A 20,522-nucleotide genomic window follows, 5' to 3' on the forward strand; every position below is an offset into this window, starting at 1 on the left:
GGCTTCCCACACTGGCCATGCTGTTTAATACACGGTGATAAACACTGGTCAGAACACCTCAGTAACACTTCTCTGGAAGTGCAGTATGTGAACCCCGGAAGCATCAATGCTCAACAGCAAATCCTGCTCCCTCTTTCTGTAGTCTTACTCCCAGAGTCACACACCAGGCGCTCTTCGGGAGTGTGGCGGGGGGTGGGGAGGCGGCGCAGAACAGCCATTCCACTCTCCTCCCCAGATCAGAGCCCTATTTGTCTAAATAATACTGAACTCCCAGTATGTTATAACTCTTAAAAAAAAAAAAAAAAAGAAAAGAAAAGAAAAAAAATAACTGGGGCACCTGGATGGCTCAGTCAGTTAAGCATCACCCTTCAACTCAGGTCAGGATCCCAGGGTCCTGGGATTGAGCCCCGCATCAGGCTCCTTCTCCCTCTTCCTCTGCCACCCCCCCGCTTGTGCATGCTCTCTCTAATAAATAAATAAAATCTTAAAAAAAATAACCATTAAGCATAAAATCTATGTTCTGATTACCATTACTAAGTATTTCACTGATCAGAACTCAGATTTGCTATTCCACAAGAAAACAGCTTTGTCAATGCTGGCAGCTGACCTAACATTTTGGGTTTGGGTTTTTATTTTGTTTTGGTTTTGGGTGGGGTTTGGTTTTGTTTTTTTGTTTGTTTGTTTGTTTTTTTGGTACCACAGCCACTAAGATTTTTTTTTCAATAAAGTAAATAAAAATATCTAAAAAGGCCAGGTAGCTTCACAAAATGGAATTGGACGGTAACAAAAGTATCAAGAGATATTCAGGTAAACTCACCAATCCTACCCTTCTCTCTGAATTTCTAATCAGCTTTTAAGTTATCCTCTTAACTAAGGAGTAAAGAAAGAGATGTTCTTGGGGTAGGAACTTGAAGAGAAAAAGAAAACCAGGCAGAGAATAAGTTCCCTGCTACAAATGCCATAGCCTCAGCATCCTTATCCCCAAAACCTGGCAGGGGCCCAAATGGCTCCGGAGGCAGAAAGCAAGCCTAGGATGGCTGCCCCCCGACCCGCCACTCTGTCCCGCAGCCTTTCTCTCAGGGGGCCGACTCCTAAGAGCCACTCCAGGGAAGTCAGAACTGAAGGGCATAAGGGACCCTGAGAAGAACCGTCGCCCCATGAGAGAGGGGAGCAAGAGCAGCCCGGCCTCCGGGGGGATAAGGATGAAATGTGCTCCACCAGAAAGGCACCACACACAGTCCCTCTCGTCCCACTCCCTGATCTGTGAGATTTCTCGGACCACCACTCAAATGAACCAACTGAACCCAAAATTCCATCTCAGGACCTGCTCCTGAGAAAACCCAGATGAAGACACTGGCCCACTAACATGAAAGCCCCCAGCACCAGGCCAAGCATGTACATGTAGGGCACAGATCTCAAGGAGACTCTAACCACGCGCTCTGTTTTGAGGGCAAGAGGAGAAAGGGGAAGACTGTCAGTCATTCAAAAATTCAAAACCTTAAAAAATAAATAAATAAAATGTATTCCTATGGGGGGAGAAAATTCAAAACCTTCAGAGTAGGTGGAGGTGAGGAAGGAAAGCACGTAAGAAAGGTTCCAGAATTTAACAATGATAACTCAAACTATGACTGCTATCAATTATTTCATGTTTAATTGCTGTGCTAAACATTTTTTTTAGGTTTTGGGGTTGTTGGGTTTTTTTAGGTTTTTTTTTTTTTTTTTTTTTTTTTTTTTTTTTTTTTTGCTGCCTTCTCCCTTGCACTGGAGAGAAGCACACCTACTTTTCTCATAGACCATCTGGTACAGACAGTGCTCCAGAATCCCCAATACCACTCTTCCAGGTATGGCCCTGGATCAACCTCCAACCAGGTTTTTCAAACACTGTAGTCTTAGTAACTTGGCAGGATTACATGAACCCGGTCCAACTAAACCTAGGGCCTGGGGCAGTGGGGAGGAGATAAATGGAGACACGGAATGGCCACTTCCACTGGTTTAGAGGTCTAGAGGTAACCCCAAGACCCTCTTGCTACCACGATTTAAGAGCCTGTTTAGGGGGCACCTGGCTGGCTCAGTATATAAAGTTTGTAACTCCTGATTTCAGGGTCATAAATTTTAAACCCCATGTTGGGTACAGAGCTTACTTAAAAAATAAATAAATAAATAAATAAGAGCCTGTCTAATGAAGCCAAAAGATAGGAAAAGAATTAATGCTGAGCCCCTGGATCCAGCCAAGCCTGAAGTCTAGCTCTAATTCTCTGAGCTCCTCAGTTACACAAATCACTAATTTCAGCAAGTTGGTATCTGTCACCTACCATCCCATTAAGCTCTCAGAATCAATCCCAAAAGATAGGATTCTGGCTGCAGATAAAAAACTCACCTGCAAAAAGATTATGAAACTAGGCCAAGTTCTGAGTGGCCAAGCCAAAAGTCAGGATTTAAACACATCTTTCTGACTGACAACAGTGGAGATTTACTAAAGGAACTGAGTCAATTTACACCTAGAGCAAGAGGGAGACAGATAAAGCAAACATGCCAAGAAATTGGCAATGGTTAAATCAAAGTGCTAGAGATACCATTCTTTCAAATTCTCGCATGTTTGATAACTTTTATTCATTGGAAAGAGCTATTAGATGTGGTATTGTCCAGCCTTCCAGCCTTGTGGGAAAGCCATTCACCTCTCCCTCCTACTCGCAATCATCGCCCCCACACAGTGCTGGCTGCTGTCCTTGCTCCTCTCATCTACACTTTATTTAAAGTGATTTTCCTGGGGTGCCTGGGTGGCTCAGTCAATTACATGTCTGCTTTCAGTTCAGGTCGTGATCCCGGGGCGGTCCTGGGATCAAGTCCTGTGTTGGGCTCTCTGCTCAGCAGGGAATCTGCTTCTCCCTCTCACTCTGCCACTCCCCACTAGTTGTGCCTAGCTCACACTCTCACTCACTCTCTCTCAAATTAATAAAAAATCTTTTAAAAATAAATAATAAATAAAGTGATCTTCCCGAGCATAAAACTGAACATGTGCTGGTTAAAACCTCCAAGAGCTCCAGCTCCCTCAGAATAAAGTCCAGACTCTTTAAAGTAACTTACAAGTCCCTCCACAGCCCTGGCCCTACCTGACTTCCCATTCTGCTCCACGCTTTTCTTTAACACTTAGCCAGCCTTTCTCTCTTCATATTACTAGTCATATTTTAAGACATTTTTAGAAAGAGTCCTATTTCTCTTACCTCCAGACCTTGGCACACAGTTGCTCTGTCCCTGACATACACACTCTCCCCCAGCATCTATCCTCACCTCTATCCTGGTTTTCTTGCCTGACTAACTCCTACAAATCCTTTACACCTTGAACAGCATTCCTCTTTAAAAAAAAAAAAAAAAAAAATTCTCTTAACAACAGTGCCCTGTATTTTCTCTGCTGTGGCCCTTGTCACTCTCTACTGATTGCTTAAACCACCTTCACGGAGAGAACAAAGCTCCACACAGGCAGGATCTACATCCATCTATTCGGTTGAGAGGGACTGACAGACATTACAGAGTGCAGATGGACACGGCTATGGTCTGAATGTTCGTGTCCTCCCAAAATTGGTTATTTTGAAATCCTAACTCCCAAAGTGAAGGAATTATGAGGTGGGGCCTCTGAGAGGTGATTAGGTCATGAGAGCCAAGATCTAATGCATGAGATTGATGCCTTTATAAGAGAGACCCCGGAGTGTCCTCATCCCCTTCTGCCATGTGAGGTTACAGCCAACTAAGAAGCAGTCACTCACTGAACAATGAATCTGCTAGCCACCTTGATCTTACACTTCCCAGCCTCCAAAACTAAAATGTTTGTTGAAAAATAAATGTTTGTTGTTTGCAAGCTACCCCATTATGGTATTTGTGACAGCAGCCAGAATGGATGAAGACAGTTGATAAATGGATAAAAAAGTACATCATGGCTGAGAGACAGAATTATGTTACCTGACCTTCACTACAAAAGTCTTCTTGGTAAATTACAGCTAGCTACAAAATCATTATGATATTCATAAACTCAGGCAACACAGAGACAGCTGCATCTCACTCATAACTACTTACATTTCTCAATAAAGGCAGAGGGTCATGAGGCCTGCAATTGACCTTCAAGTAATTTGGCAAAAGTGTGGTATGTGTAGGCATGTTCCAAGAGAAAGAAAAAAAATGATAGCAAATCATTACTAATTATTGCATCTGGGTAAATAAATTGGTGATATGGGAGATTACTACATTAATTCTTTAAATTTGTACGTTTAAAAATTTTCATTAATAAAAATTAGTTTTTGTTCCCAACAAAATAAGTCCCTGGGAGTTATTTTAAGTCCCAGGAAATAAAATTAATCATCAGGCCCAACCTATTAGTGCCTGTCTCCCCCTGGCCCAAATGATCCCCATCCTACACCTTGAAGAGAAATGATATTTTAGAAGAAAATTCAGTTGGCATATTTTTGACTTGTATTGGATAAGCAAAATACCTCTGCAAGCAAAAATATATGTCAGTTCCGTTTTCTTTAAAACATATGTTTCCCTTTTCAGATTTTAAGCCACATCTACAAGTACTGATTTAGCTAAAGTAGTCCATAAATCTGTGGCCAATGATGAACTACATGTGTTTCTACATTATACCGCTCATGAATAACTGAGAACTGTAATATGATTTAAAGATACACTTTTTCTTTAATAATAAAAACTCCTTGACATATTATATAATACTTAATAATAGCCATATTAATCAGGCATTGCCAAAAGATATTTAGAGCCAGATTCTTTCATTTAACATCTCCCCTTCCTTTACCAATCACAGCTTCCCTAGGGAACAGGAGTCGAACTTTAGGGTCTATTGCTACATCCAACTATGCCGGATCATTAAAACATAAATGAAAAAGTGCACAAGAATTGCTGAAACAAAATTAAAGCAGTGTGTAAATAGTTCCTAGAAAACAGAGCGAGCTCCTTTAGGAAAGAATGTCAAGTGCAGCAGAAAGGACGCTTTTTTAAATTGCAAGTATCAGAAACGTCTTCTCAAAAAGGTTTCAGGAATAAAGGAAATTCTCTGGCATTAAGGGAAATAAAGACCTAGGACAGCATAAGTGGTTTCTCCATGTTTCTCTGACCTTCCCAGAAAGTCAACTTGGCCTTCAGGCTGACCCTCAATCGTGATAGGCTATGCCAAGGTCCACAAACCACCTCCAAGCACAAAGTCATGACAAAGAGTGGATTCTTTATTCCTTTATTCCTCAGAAGCCAGGAAAACTTTCTCAAAGCCCCATCGCTAAACATCCCCCATCACTCTTACTGGCTCCGGCTGGCCCTGGCAACAGCTAGAAAGAGATGCTATGGTGACCTGGACCCATCATTTGGGATAGAACAGAAGCTTGGGAGTCAAACACATTGCTGGTATGTCATTTTAGTGTCAGTAATAAGTCTATAGAGGAGTGTCACTAAATACAGACAAATACATAACAAGAACCACAATACTCTAGGGGCACTTGGGTGGCTCAGACAGCTAAGAGTTCAACTTTTGGTTTCAGCTCGGGTTATGATCTCAGGAGTAGTGAGATCGAGCCCTGAGTTGGGGTCTGCGCTGAGTGGGGAATCTGCTTAAAGATTCTCTCTCCCTCTGACCCCTCCCCCGCCACTCGCATGCTCTCTCTCACTCTCTCAAAAAAATAAACCTTAAAAAAAAAAAAAAAAAAAAGGGAGAATCACAATACACTAAAATGAAGGATATGTACACCCAGGCTTGTTTTACTATATCAGAGAGGGAGAGAGAGAGAAAAGAATGAATCCCCTTCAGAAGCTATCCTTCAAATCAAAGGAACTGACGGAGGGAGCTTGACGTGCAGATTTCCTCAATCTCTGAAGTGTACTTGCTAGTTAATTAAACGCAGCCAGCCTTTAATGGGAAGGAAGCCCATGCAAGGGGCACTGATGAGGAGACCTCCAGTCCCAAGGGGGAACTGTGGAAGTGAGCACAGAGCAGCCGAGGGGTCACCCCTCCTGAAAGGCGGGGTGGTCAGGTGATTGTCCACCATCTGCTCTCAGGCATTGGTTGAGGGTTCCCGGGGCGGAGGGGAGTGGTTTTCAGCCCAGTGCTGGAGCACCGAATGCTCTCAGGCTCACATGTGGAAGACCTAAGGAGAGATGTGCAGGAAGGATGAGCAGTGAAGGAATAAAATCAGCCACTGTGTTTTTTCAAGTAACTCTGAAAATTTTGAAACTGATGTCATTTACAAAGACCTCAAGTCACTTATGCAGCTAGCTAGGTCTTCAGTCCAGAACTCAACTTGACTAGCCCAGACCCTAAATAAGTCACTTACTGCCAGCTCTTTGCAAACAACCACATCTCTTTGCTCAACAAGGGCCAGTCTGCTGTTCCCCTGGGAAACTCTACAGGACTGTCCTAGCCCATGTGCCTCAATGGCTATGTGACCAGTTCTTCTGCCCCTATATTGCAATGGGCGCTGGGAAATTTCGAGGATTTGCTTCTTCTCCAGGAAAGAGGCTTCAGAGACCCTTTGCCCTTAGATTCAGAACCATATATTGGTTTTATTACATGGTCTTTTCCCCTGTCCTTTCCCTAAACCAGTAGGGATGGGGAAGCAAAGATGAGACCCTTCTTATGGACTCACCAACATATAAGATCTTTCTACATTCTCTCTAACTCCCCAGTGAGCCCACAGAATGTGTATCTCGAAAAGGAGGAAGTTCCTCTTATGTTACCTTTTCTTAAATTTCTTTTCTGTATTGGACTCGGTAAGACTTTTGGAACTCAATAGCCAAAAACCAAGTCCTTTTTCTCTGTTCTTTCATCCCTTCCAAGGCAGAGTAATTAGGAATTAGGAAGAGGCAAAGAAAGCAGACATTAGCAAATCTACAAAAAATCTACATCATTGTCATAACAATTGTCTCCTCCAAAACTCCTTGTTGAAGTCCAAACGCCTCTTCCCTGGAAATGGGACTGTATTTGGAGATCGGTTTTTTAAAGAGGTAATCAACTCAAAAATGACGACATTGGAGTGGGCCCTAATTCAATGTGACCAGTGTTCTTACAAGAAGAGGAAATGTGCACACACACACACACACACACACACACACACACACAGAAGAAACACCATGGTAAGACACAGGGAGAAGAAGGCCATCTACAAGCCAAGGAAAAAGGCCCAGAACAGATCCTTTCCCCGCAGCCCTAGAAGAAACCAACCCTGCCAGTGCCTGGATCTTGAACTTCCAGCCCCCAGAAGTAGAAGGAAATAAATGTCTGCTGTTTGAGGCACCCAGTCTATGGTATCTTGTTACAGCAACCATGAGCAGTCTGGTAACAACCACTGCATTCACACAGCTTGTGTCTAATACACAAAGAACCCAAGACAAAGTCCTCAAGTCTCTGTGGGGTCTTGGAAGAGAAGACCCCTAAGATATTTCACTGATATATGATGAGATCCCAAGCAAACCAGAGTCCATGAATAGAATCCTACAGTGAAGAAAATCACAGAAGAATACAAAGCATACAACTCAAAGAACAAAGTTGATTGACATGAAGGAAGGACAAGATAGTCTTTAGACAGTGGGACACAGAGGTGGAGTAGGTTAGTTGAAAGTTAGATGACCTGGTAGAGAGGGAAAATGAGAAAAGCTATGAAAAGAGCAGAAAGAATTAAGAAGTTATTCAAGGAGGTGGCATGGAAATTACAAAATCTATACAGGCTTTAGCTATAACATCAGTACAGCAAATCAGAGAAGAGCAAGGCCTAGAAAGTGTAACTGTGAGAAAGACAGTGCTGGGCTACAGGGGAAGGAAAACCCCAAGTCCCCCCTAAGCCTCCCTCCTCATCACCCTGCACCAACACCGACCTTCCACGCCCACAGAAGATGAATGGAACTGTACCAGGAAAGGCCTGAGAAGACATTCATCAGTATTTGGTCATGAACTCCTGGCAAAGGGTCAAGCCCCTGGCTATGGGATTGCTTTGTTTTACATAATTTTTAGAGCACGAGATAAACCAAAGACCAGGGAATTTCCACAAGGGACCAGCCAGCCTCAGCTCTCAGGCCATCTGGGGCCTTTCCAGCCACTGGTCCCAGCAGGAACCTGCAGGAATAAGGAGTTCTGTCTGAGCTCATGCTCACAGACAAAGGCCCTACTGATAGGGCGCTTCCTCTGGAACCCTTGCCCCCTGTCCTTCCTTCTCAAAACCAGAACAGGAAGAGCCTAGCCATATTATCTCTTTTTCTTTCTTTCTGCAGTGTGCTGTTCTCCCATGGTGACAGTACAGGGGGCAGGTCCCACACAGCGGCAGTGAGGTCAAGACTCAGGTGTGGGCTTTGAAGGTTCTGTAGGAAATGCAGAGCTTACGTAAAAATGTTTCCCAACAGAGATGGCCCAAGTCCCAAAGTCATCACTGGGGTCTTAGTCTGCGTATATGTATATATATACACACACAATCATATATGTACACATACGTATGCATGTGTGAGTCCATCTATCCTATCTATATCTGTATCTGTGACCCTACAAAACAGAGGTGGTGTTCTGGGATTCAGGTATAAACAGACCCTTAGCTAAAAACAATCACAGCAGCATCTTCCTATCACCTAACAGGTGTGGCAACCTGATATGTTTCTATCCTGTATAGGGATTTCTCATCAATAAATGACGGAAAATAAGTCAAAGACCAAAATGAAATTAAAAAGTAAGTGAAAAAAGGGTAGTTATTCACAACCATACTTTGTATGATGTGCATGAACAACCACAGCAACTCTAGCAGCCAAAACTAAAACATGTTTATAAACACAACAGACACCATTTATAAGCTAGGTGTCCCCATCATCCTCCCTTGGGGAAAAAGAGACTCCACTGATCCTTCCATTATTAACCAAGCAGCTACTCAGTGCCTGACATTGTGCGACATGCTAAGGCTATCTGTCAAGCACAATGACTTTTCTTACAAGAAACAGAAAGCCCAACAGGAACATACTGCCTCACCTTACTTCAGCAAGGTCCCTCCAGCCTCCCTGCTGCTGACCATGATGGGCCCTACTCCCTGCTCTTCGGTGTGTCGGCTCCGGCCCAAGCCAGTGGCAGGACAGCCTCTAGGCCATGCAACCATCTGTTCTGTTGACAGTAAGGAAATTCCTTTCCCAAAAAGTGCTGAGCAAATCCTGACTCAGTTAAATTGGGCAGTGCCCGTTCCTCACCCTGGGCCCATGGAATGTGAGTGAAGGACCGTCTGCCACCAAGTCAGGCCTGGGGCTTAGGTATGACTGGCCCCTCTGAGGCACATGGCCTACGTGGAACAGAACAGGAATAGTTGAATGAAAACAGAAGCAAGAAAATCTGAGAATTAAGCGCTGAACACTATACATATGTGTATGTGTACATACATACATACATATACACGGGCATGTGTAAGTATGAAGATATTGCTACTTCACATATGTAAAAGCGCTATTTTTATATATGTTTATAAAAAATGGAAAAACCTGATTTTAAGACTTTTGATTTAAGGGGCACATGAGTGGCTCAGCTGGTTAAGGGTCTTGACTCTTGATCTCAGCTAGGTCTTGATCTCAGGGTCATGAATTCAAGCCCATGTTGGGCTCGACGCTGCACTTGAGGCCTACTTTAAAAAAAAAAAAAGACTTTTGATTTAAGACATGATCAATGAAAAGAACAGACATATATAAAAGGATAAATAAAAACTCTACATACATGCTTAAATAACATGTATGTGATCAAAGCAATAATGTCTTGTGGGAGTTTGTAGAAACCACTGGGAAAGATGGTCAAGGGAAGACCACACAGAAAGAAAAAGAGTGAAACAGAGCACAGAGAACCAGGAAAGTAAGGGAAATCTCTAATTTCGCAGAACTGGGGAGGCTCACAGTAGAGCTTCCTTATATTACCCAAACCTTACATACATCTGAAATGTGTTTGAGGGGCATCTGGCTGGCTCCGTCAGAAGAGCATGCAACTCTTGATCTTAGGGTCGGTCATAAGTTCAAGCCCCACGTTGGGTGTGGAGCCAACACCAAAGGAAAAAGAAGAAAAAAAATGTCCTGAAATATAATCCTAAATGTATGAGTAATAAGAGGAATTTGAAACGTGATCCTGGACTATCAATCCTAATACAAGCAAATTAAATGTGCACTGTGTAAAATCCAAGGCAAAAAAAATAAGCACTACTAATAATATACCTGATCATGAACAAAACTAGACCTAATTTCTATGCAAAGCACAATTATTGCATTCAAAGACATATGAATAACATATCAAAGTTGATCCAAAAATTTCCCTCCTTTATGTGTTTAAATTCTACTTGACTATTTTAAAAGCCCCACCCACATTTCATGACAGAACTTCGACACAGCATCTCTGTTCCAAAAGCCAGTGGTCAGCAAATCATGATCCCCAGCCCGCTTTGCAAATAACAACACCTCAACTTCGATTCATGTATTTATTGTCTCTTGCTGCTTTCCCCCTATACTGGCAAAACCGAGACACTGTTAAAGAGACCATATGGCCTACAAAGCCTAAATTATTTACTATCTGGCCCTTTACAGAAAGCTTGCCAACATCCAATTAAATAACTGTTTCTTGAAATTTTATTCTTAAACTTTTTTATAATAAGATTTTGGGAAAACTCCAAATTTTTATTTTAAAAAGTTGGAAGTTCAGGAAAAGACTTACAATAAAAATGCAGCTAAGTATTATCTTTCACTCAAAGAAAGCTCATAATAAACAAAAAATGCAGTAAGTAAAATAAGATATAAAAAAATACTCACAATCTTTCAAGGAGACTTAACCCAGAAAATGAGCCATTCTTCAGCTCGGATATTTTATTGTTACTCAGAATCCTAAAAATGACAGGAAAAAAAGGTAAGTTGCAGAATATATGTACACCATCAATATCAAAATAATTTAGCTCCTTATTTTTAAACCTACAAGGAATTCTAAGAAGTCACTTATTAGGCAGTTTTTGAGATGCCTGACAAAAACAGGAGCTTCTCTCTCTTTCTTTGAGAAACCACCTAAAACAGCTCACTCACTCATCTTGTCACCTCTTAAATTGTTCCCATCACATTAGAGTAAAATTTTAAGGTAAAAAGGGAGATAAGTGAACAGAAAATAGCTCTCAAGTTCCATATGAGAAGAACACCACATACACTTATATAATCAATATATGTAAGTCACATACTTATTGAAAAACTAGAAACAATGGAGAAAATGTGTAACATGCTATAAAATACTGATCTTACAAAGAAATAAAGCATCCTCTAGATATTTCAATGCTGAATATTATTTGTAATTTAATAGTATGCAAATCTACTGTCTACATATGTGAAAACATCTTTTACACAACCTAACATACAGACAGCACGGGCAGATCTACTGTAATACTCTATCTGATATATCAGGACAATGCTCTTAAATATATGACCCAACACCAAGAATTTCTTTCAAGAAGTCAGAGTCAAGCCACCCGCACAATGGGACTTGCCTAAGAAGACACTACATGTTCTTTGTCCCCCTCTAGGCATTGTAGCTATGAGCCCCTTGCAGCTAAAGCACCAATGAAGATTCTCCATAAAGTCAACGTGCTAAAGCTACCTGATTCGGACATCATGACAAGAAAATGAGAAAACCACTCTGCCTTTGGCTCAGGTCATGATCCCAGGGTCCTGGGATTGAGCCCAGCATCCTGCTCTCTGCTCAGTGGGGAGCCTGCTTCCCCTTCTCTCTCTGCCTGTCTCTCTGCCTACTTGTGATCTCTGTCTGTCAAATAAATAAATAAAACTTTTAAAAATTTTGGAGGGGAGACAAGATGGCGGGGAAGTAGGAGGAGGCGCCCTTTCAACCTGTACCCTAAAGTGAGCTGATTACCTTCCAAAGAACTCCGATCACCCACGAAATCAGCCTGAGATCAGAATTATACACGTCTGGATCTCTACAGGAGCAGAAGACTGCCAGTGGGCAGGTAAAGCGGAGTGGGAATGTCGGACTGATATCGGAAGATAATCAAAAGGGGGAGGGAGCCACCAGAGGTGACCAGTTGGAAAGTAATACCCCTGCGAGAGTGCCCTGCCTCTGAGGACCAGCATTAACTTGGAGACTGGTTGAAAGCACTCCAAAAGAGCAAAGATCGTGGGGGGTGGGGGGGGGAAATTGTGGGAATCGGGGCGGCTAGGGACAGGGGCTTAAGTCCCCGGACCCAGGAAAGCCACCCCTGGTGCAGAGCCAGAGAGAATGCGGTGGAGAAACCAGGTCTTGGTCCCTGAGCCACCAGCGCGCCTGAGAGCACGTGGGGTCCGGCTCCTGTGAGGGGCTGGGAGCCTCGCCAGCGCAAAGCACAGCCTTTTTGAAGCCCCACGCGAGTGCCCTGCAGTGCTATCAGAGTCGGAGTGGCGCCCCGCGCCCCCCCCCCCCAAGAGAGGTGCACACAGGCACCAGCCCAGTGCTCTTGGACCCGGAAAGACCAGGCACTCCCAGCCCCGGCCAGCGGGAAAATCTCAGTGTGTGATCGCTGCTTGGAACCTCTCTGGCCGTCCAGAGCTGCCCAGACAGCCGCCGCTGCCATGGTTTTGCGTACAAGCAAAAAATCCTGCGTCCCCAGGGACCACGACTCAGAACCTGCTCTGCCAGCGGCCAAGGGGTAATTTATTTGGGCTCTGCAGCCAGACTGAGGCTTCTCTCTGAGAGGGAGGTCAGGGTGCAGTTTGCTTTCCTCTAAACCTACAAAAACCATCAAAAGCGGACAAGGCGAGAGAGGAAAAAAAAAAGTGAACAAACATAAAAACCTCCAGAGAACAAAAACCTGAAAAAACCAGTTTCCTCAGAGCCCACCCCCTTGAGGGGGGCAGGAGGACTTAACTCAGAGAACGTCATTGACTGAAAACCCACGTGGCAGGCCCGCCCCCAGAAAACCACCAGGAAAGGGGAAAAAAAAAAGACTACAAGAGAACAACCACCACTACTTCATAGGACAATTTTTACTTTTAATTCGTTCCCACTATTCTGGCTCATTTTTTTATATAGATAATTTTTAACCTATTTACCATCACAGCAAGATGTCCAGTACATCAAATTCCAAAATAACCTTCTAACCTGAACTTTTTGATACATACACCTGTGTTTTTCTTTGCATTTCTATTTTTAAAATTTTTTTTAAATTTTAGTTTAGTCTAGTTTATTCCTTTTTTACTTTTATTTTCTAATATTCATATAGAGTTAAATTTCAAGGTAATCCCCTTTCCCCAATCAATGCTACCCCTATAGGTAAACCAATTTTTAATCCCCCTTTATCTTAGGAAAGTTGAGTCCTTTAACAAAGATATCAAGATACATCCAGGAAGAATCAAAACAACCTTCCTCGCCCACAATGAGAATTTATAACCACTCTCCCATCTTTTTCTTCCACCAGTGTTTCTGTGTTTTTGTGTTTGTCCTGATAGTATATAAATCTTACACATGGGATTCTTTTTGACAAAGTTCTTCCTTTATTTGCATATATATATATATATATATATATATAATTTTTTCTCTTGTCATATTCTTTTATCAGTCTTTTTGTTTGTCTGTTTTTGTAAATCTTACCTTGGGGCCCATTTGGGCTGAACCTTCTCTTTTATCTTCCCTTTCTTTCCTGTCTCTCTCTCTCTTTTTTTCTTTTCTTTTTTCTCTCATTTGGGTGGGGAATCCTGATTGCTCAGAAGCGTTCCAGGGTGTACCTTGACTGCACCAGGGTCGATACATCCAGCTACATCCGTTCAGCCATCTCTCACCAAAATGACTAGGAGAAGGAATGCCCAATAGAAGAAAAATACAGAGGATGGGCCTTCTGCAACAGAGCTAATGGCTATCAACATAGACGACATGTTGGAAAGTGAATTCAGGCTAACAATTATCCAGGCAATAGCTAGGTTGGAGAAAGCCATGGATGACCAAACGGAACTGATTAGGGTCAAACTGAAAGCGACCAAAGTTGATGTTCACAATGTTACGGCAGAGCTGAAAGCTACCAGGGATGAGGTTCACAATGCTCTCAATGAGTTCCAATCTAATCTAAATTCTCTCAAAGCTAGGGTAACTGAGACAGAAGATAGAATTAGGAGGACAAACAGATAGAGAAAAGATCAGGAGGAAGCCTGGAACAAACAGCTTAGAAGTCACGAAAACAGAATCAGGGAAAATAAATGATGCCATGAAATGTTCCAACCGTCAGAATTATTGGAATCCCTGAAGGGGAGGAGAAACAAAGAAGTCTAGAAGATATAGTGGAACAAGTTCTTCATGAAAATTTTCCCAATCTTGCGAATGGAACCAGCGTTCATGTACGAGAGGTCTAATGGTCTCCACCCAAGATTATAGATTCCAGAAAAACATCAAGGCACCTGATAGTCAAATTGAGGAATCATAATTGTATATATAATCTCTTGAAAGCCGCTAGGACAAAGAGGCTCCTTACGTACAGAGGAAAGCCCATCAGAATCACGTCAGACCTGTCCACAGAGACCTGGCAAGCCAGGAAGGGCTGGCAAGATATATTTAGGGCACTAATGAGAAGAACATGCAGCCAAGAATACTTTATCCAGCAAGACTGACATTCAAAATGGATGGAGAGATAGAGAGTTTCCAAGGACCGGCAAGGCTTAAAGACTAGGCAACACCAAGCCGACACTGCAGGAATATTAAGGGGGGGTTCTATAAAAGAGGAAAAATCTAAGAATAGCATTGAACAGGAAATATAAAGACAATCTACAGAAAGAAAGACTTCAAAGGTAACACGATGTCAATAAAAACGTATCTATCAATAATCACTCTCAATGTGAATGGCCTAAATGCGCCCATAAAACGGCACAGGGTTGCAGATTGGTTAAAACGACAGGACCCATCCATATGTTGTCTACAAGAGACCCATTTTGAACCTAAAGATACACCCAGACTGAAAGTGAAAGGATGGAGAAGCATCTTATGCCAATGGTTCAAAGAAGGCGGGGGGGGGGTAGCGATTCTCATATCAGACAAATTAGATTTTAAACTAAAGACTGTAGTCAGAGATTACAGAAGGACACTACAAATCTTTTTTTTTAAGATTTTATTTATTTATTTGGCAGAGAGAGATCACAAGTAGACGGAGAGGCAGGCAGAGAGAGAGAGAGGGAAGCAGGCTCCTTGCTGAGCAGAGAGCCCGATGCGGGACTCGATCCTAGGACCCTGAGATCATGACCTGAGCCGAAGGCAGCAGCTTAACCCACAGAGCCACCCAGGCGCCCACACTACATCATTCTTAAAGGGACTATCCACCAAGATGATCTAACAATTGTAAATATCTATGCCCCCAATATGGGAGCAGCCAATTACATAAGAAAACTGTTAATCAAGATAAAGAGTCATATTGATATGAATACATTAATAGTAGGAGATCTTAACATGCCTCTCTCAGAAATAGATCATTGAAGCAGAAAATCAATAAAGAAACAAGAGCATTGAATGACACAGTGGACCAGATGGACCTCATAGATAGATACAGGACATCCCACCCTAAAACAACAGAATACTCATTCTTCTCAAGTGCACATGGAACCTTCTCAAGAATAGACCACAAACTGGGTCACAAATCAGGACTCAACCAATACCAAAAAACTGAGATTATTCCCTGCACATTCTCAGATCACAGTGCTTTGAAACTTGAGCTCAATCATAAGGAAAAGTTCGGAAGGAACTCAAACACCTGGAAGCTAAAGACCACCTTGCTTAAGAATGCTTGGATCAACCAGGAGATCAAAGAAGAACTGAAACAATTCATGGAAACCAATGAGAATGAAGACACTTCGGTCCAAAACCTATGGGATACAGCAAAGGCGGTCCTAAGGGGGAAATACATAGCCATCCAAGCCTCCCTCAAAAAAAAATTGAAAAATCCAGAACACACCAGCTGTCTCTATACCTTAAAGAACTGGAGAATCAACAACAAATCAAACCAACTCCACACATAAGAAGGGAAATCATCAAGATTAGAGCTGAGATCAATGAGGTAGAAACCAGAGATACAGTAGAACATATCAATGAAACTAAAAGCTGGTTTTTTGAAAGAATCAATAAGATCGATAAACCACTGGCCACACTAATCCAAAAGAAAAGAGAGAAAGTCCAAATTCATATAATTATGAATGAAAAGGGAGAGATCACAACTAACACCAAGGAAGTAGAAACAATCATCAGAAGTTATTATCAACAGTTATATGCCAATAAACTAAGCAACCTAGATGAAATGGATGCATTCCTGGAAAACTATAAACTCCCAAAATTGAACCAGGAAGAAATTAACAACCTGAATAGACCGATATCTAATAACGAGATTGAAGCAGTGATCAAAAACCTCCCAGGGGCACCTGGGTGGCTCAGTGGGTTAAAGCCTCTGCCTTCAGCTCAGGTCGTGGTCCCAGGGTCCTGGGATCGAGCCCCACGTCGGGCTCTCTGCTCTGCAGGAAGCCTGCTTCCTCCCCCCTCTCTCTCTGCCTGCTTCTCTGCCTACTTGTGATGTCTCTCTCTCTCTTTGTCAAATAAATAAAATCTTTAAAAAAAAAAAATTAAAAAAAAAAAAAAAAACTCCCAAAAAACAAGAGCCCAGGACCTGATGGATTCCCTGGGGAATTCTACCAAACTTTCAAAGAAAAAATAACACTTATTCTCCTGAAGCTGTTTCAAGAAATTGAAGCAGAAGGAAAATTTCCAGACTCTTTCTATGAAGCCAGCATTACCTTGATCCCCAAACCAGGCAAAGACCCTACCAAAAAGGATAATTTCAGACCAATATCACTGATGAATATGGATGCTAAGATTCTCAACAAGATCCTAGCAAACAGGATCCAACAGCACATTAAAAAGATTATCCACCATGACCAGGTGGGATTCATTCCTGGGCTACAAGGATGGTTCAACATTCGCAAATCAATCAATGTGATAGAACAAATTAATAAGAGAAGAGAGAAGAACCACATGGTCCTCTCAATTGATGCAGAAAAAGCATTTGACAAAATCCAGCATCTGTTCCTGATTAAAATGCTTCAAAGTACAGGGATAGACGGAACATTCCTGAACTTCATCAAATCTATCTATGAAAAACCCACAGCAAATATCATCCTCAATGGGAAAAAGCTTGCAGCCTTCCTGTTGAGATCAGGAACACGACAAGGATGCCTACTCTCACCACTCTTGTTCAACATAGTATTATAAGTCCTAGCAACAGCAATCAGACAACAAAAAGAAATAAACGGTATCCAAATTGGCAATGAAGAAGTCAAACTCTCTCTCTTCGCAGATGACATGATTCTTTTATATGGAAAACCCAAAAGACTCCACCCCCAAACTACTAGAACTCACAGCAATTCAGTAACGTGGCAGGATACAAAGTCAATGTACAGAAATCAATGGCTTTCTTATACACTAACAATGAAAATGCAGAAAGGGAAATTAGAGAATCGATTCCATTTACTATAGCACCAAGAACCATATGATACCTGGGAATAAACCTAACCAAAGAGGTAAAGGATCTGTACTTGAGGAACTACAGAACACCCATGAAAGAAATTGAAGAAGACACAAAAAGATGGAAGACCATTCCATGCTCTTGGGTCAGAAGAATAAACATTGTTAAAATGTCTATACTGCCTAGAGCAATCTATACTTTTAATGCCATTCCAATCAAAATTCCACCGGTATTTTTCAAAGAGCTGGAGCAAATAATCCAAAAATTTGTATGGAATCAGAAGAGACCCCAAATCGCTAAGGAAATGTTGAAAAACAAAAATAAAACTGGGGGCATCACGTTACCTGATTTCAAGCTTTACTACAAAGCTGTGATCACCAAGACAGCATGGTACTGGCATAAAAACAGACACATAGACCAGTGGAACAGAGTAGAGAGCCCAGATATGGACCCTCAACTCTATGGTCAATTAATCTTCGACAAAACAGGAAAAAATATACAGTGGAAAAAAGACAGTCTCTTCAATAAATGGTGCTGGGAAAACTGGATAGCTATATGTAGAAGAATGAAACTCGACCATTCTCTTACACCGTACACAAAAATAAACTTAAAATGGATAAAAGACCTCAAAGTGAGACAGGAATCCATCAGAATCCTAGAGGAGAATATAGGCAGTAACCTCTTCGATATCAGCCACAGCAACTTCTTTCAAGATATGTCTCCAAAGGCAAAGGAAACAAAAACGAAAATGAACTTTTGGGACTTCATCAAAATCAAAAGCTTCTGCACAGCAAAGGAAACAGTCAAAAAAACAAAGAGGCAACCCACAGAATGGGAGAAGATATTTGCAAATGACAGTACAGACAAAAGGTTGATATCCAGGATCTATAAAGAACTCCTCAAACTCAACACACACAAAACAGATAATCATATCAAAAAATGGGCAGAAGATATGAACAGACACTTCTCCAATGAAGACATACAAATGGCTATCAGACACATGAAAAAATGTTCATCATCACTAGCCATCAGGGAGATTCAAATTAAAACCACATTGAGATATCACCTTACACCAGTTAGAATGGCCAAAATGAGCAAGGCAGGAAACAACATGTGTTGGAGGGGATGTGGAGAAAGGGGAACCCTCTTACACTGTTGGTGGGAATGCAAGTTGGTGCAGCCACTTTGGAGAACAGTGTGGAGATTCCTCAAGAAATTAAAAATAGAGCTTCCCTATGACCCTGCAATTGCACTACTGGCTATTTACCCCAAAGATACAGATGGAGTGAAAAGAAGGGCCATCTGGACCCCAATGTTTATAGCAGCAATGGCCACGGTTGCCAAACTGTGGAAAGAACCAAGATGCCCTTCAATGGACAAATGGATAAGGAAGATGTGGTCCATATACACTATGGAGTATTATGCCTCCATCAGAAAGGATGAATACCCAGCTTTTGTAGCAACATGGACGGGACTGGAAGAGATTATGCTGAGTGAAATAAGTCAAGCGGAGAGAGTCAATTATCATATGGTTTCACTTATTTGTGGAGCATAACAAATAGCATGGAGGACAAGGGGAGTTAGAGAGGAGAAGGGAATTGAGGGAAATTGGAAGGGGAGGTGAACCATGAGAGACTGTGGACTCTGAGAAACAATCTGAGGGTTTTGAAGGGGTTGGGGGTGGGAGGTTGGGGGAACCAGGTGGTGGGTATTAGAGAGGGCACGGATTGCATGGAGCACTGGGTGTGGTGCAAAAACAATGAATACTGTTACGCTGAAAATAAACTTAAAAAATTAAAAAAAAAAAAAAAAAAGAAAGAAAGAAAATGAGAAAACCAAGGCAGAGAAGAATTAATTAGGTTAACGGCCCAAGGTGACCGGAGCAAATGCCAGAACCAGATCACAAAGCCAGAAAATCTCGACCACAAACCTCCCGTGCAACATACATCATCGTATGTCAGAGACACGCTGCTGGCCTCGTGGGCAGAAAGCTCTGCATCACACACCATGATGCACTTCAGGGGCGCCCTCCACACGGGGTACAAAGTTGCACAGGGCCCTCCTCCCCCCATACGGTGCAACACAGCAATTCTATGTATATACAAATAACAGAATGCCTCTAGGTCCTCGGAGTTCAGGTATTCATTTTTAGTTTCTCTACTTTCATTATTCTAAACGAAGAACCTTTAATTATTTGTCTTCAAACAAAAACAGCCATTTGACATCTGAATTTCTTTTGATATGAGTGGAATCAAAAAACAACATCTCTGTTCAGACCCATTCACCTTTCAGAGCCTTTTTTGTGGGATGATTATTAGGAGCTTCTCGAGTCAAGGATACCTGTGTTTGAGCTCAGCTCTCCTGCTTTCAAGTTCCATAGATCTTGGCCACTCCCTCCACCTCTCTGTAAGTGTTCCTCATTCATAAAACAGGAAAAATAATATCTACCTCATAAACACTAGAAAGAAATTAGGAAAATGAGTATTCATTAACTTTCAGATTCTGTTTCTTTGGTTCTAAGACATACATCCTCTCTCATTTTATGTTTCTTGCAATCCAAGTATATTACCATGTAATATCTTGCCTCTCCCCCAAGACATGGCTAAAACAAGGACAGGGCGTTGTTGACCACTGGCACCAAGAAAACAGAAAACATGGTGGTCGAAAATACTACAGTTACAATACAATACCTTTTTCTCTAATCAAAATTACAAAGGTTTTTACAAATGAGGTGGTTGGCTCTGGCAAAAGCAAACTCATTCTCCTTCACAGCCACCAAGGTCACTGAAATAAGCTTTCTCAAGCAGCCCCTCAGTGTATCCTCAAGACCCTCTCACCCTGCTCCTCAGAACGTCGTCCCTAAACACGTCCCCAAGTCTGACAAGAAGGATACCCCGTGACCTTATTTCAGCACTATGTAAGAGGAAGAGTAAAATGATGGTACATTCAAACAAACCTTCATATGTCCATTAAAAAAGGATTCTTTCAGAGGAAAGTTGATAAAAAGGAAAATGCTTGCACTTA

General features: G+C 42.0%; 1 protein-coding gene across 1 annotated transcript in view; it reads right to left on the reverse strand.

Annotated features, from left to right (window-relative positions):
- Positions 1 to 20,522, reverse strand: part of ADGRA3 (adhesion G protein-coupled receptor A3) — a 132,252-nt gene that overhangs the window by 75,182 nt on the left and 36,548 nt on the right. The window contains exon 2 of the mRNA XM_047719012.1: positions 10,795 to 10,866. Coding sequence (XP_047574968.1) covers positions 10,795 to 10,866 — 72 coding nt within the window. The remainder of the gene's footprint in view (positions 1 to 10,794; positions 10,867 to 20,522) is intronic.

This window comes from Lutra lutra, chromosome 2 (assembly GCF_902655055.1).
Source record: "Lutra lutra chromosome 2, mLutLut1.2, whole genome shotgun sequence".
Classification (NCBI taxonomy): Eukaryota; Metazoa; Chordata; class Mammalia; order Carnivora; family Mustelidae; genus Lutra; species Lutra lutra.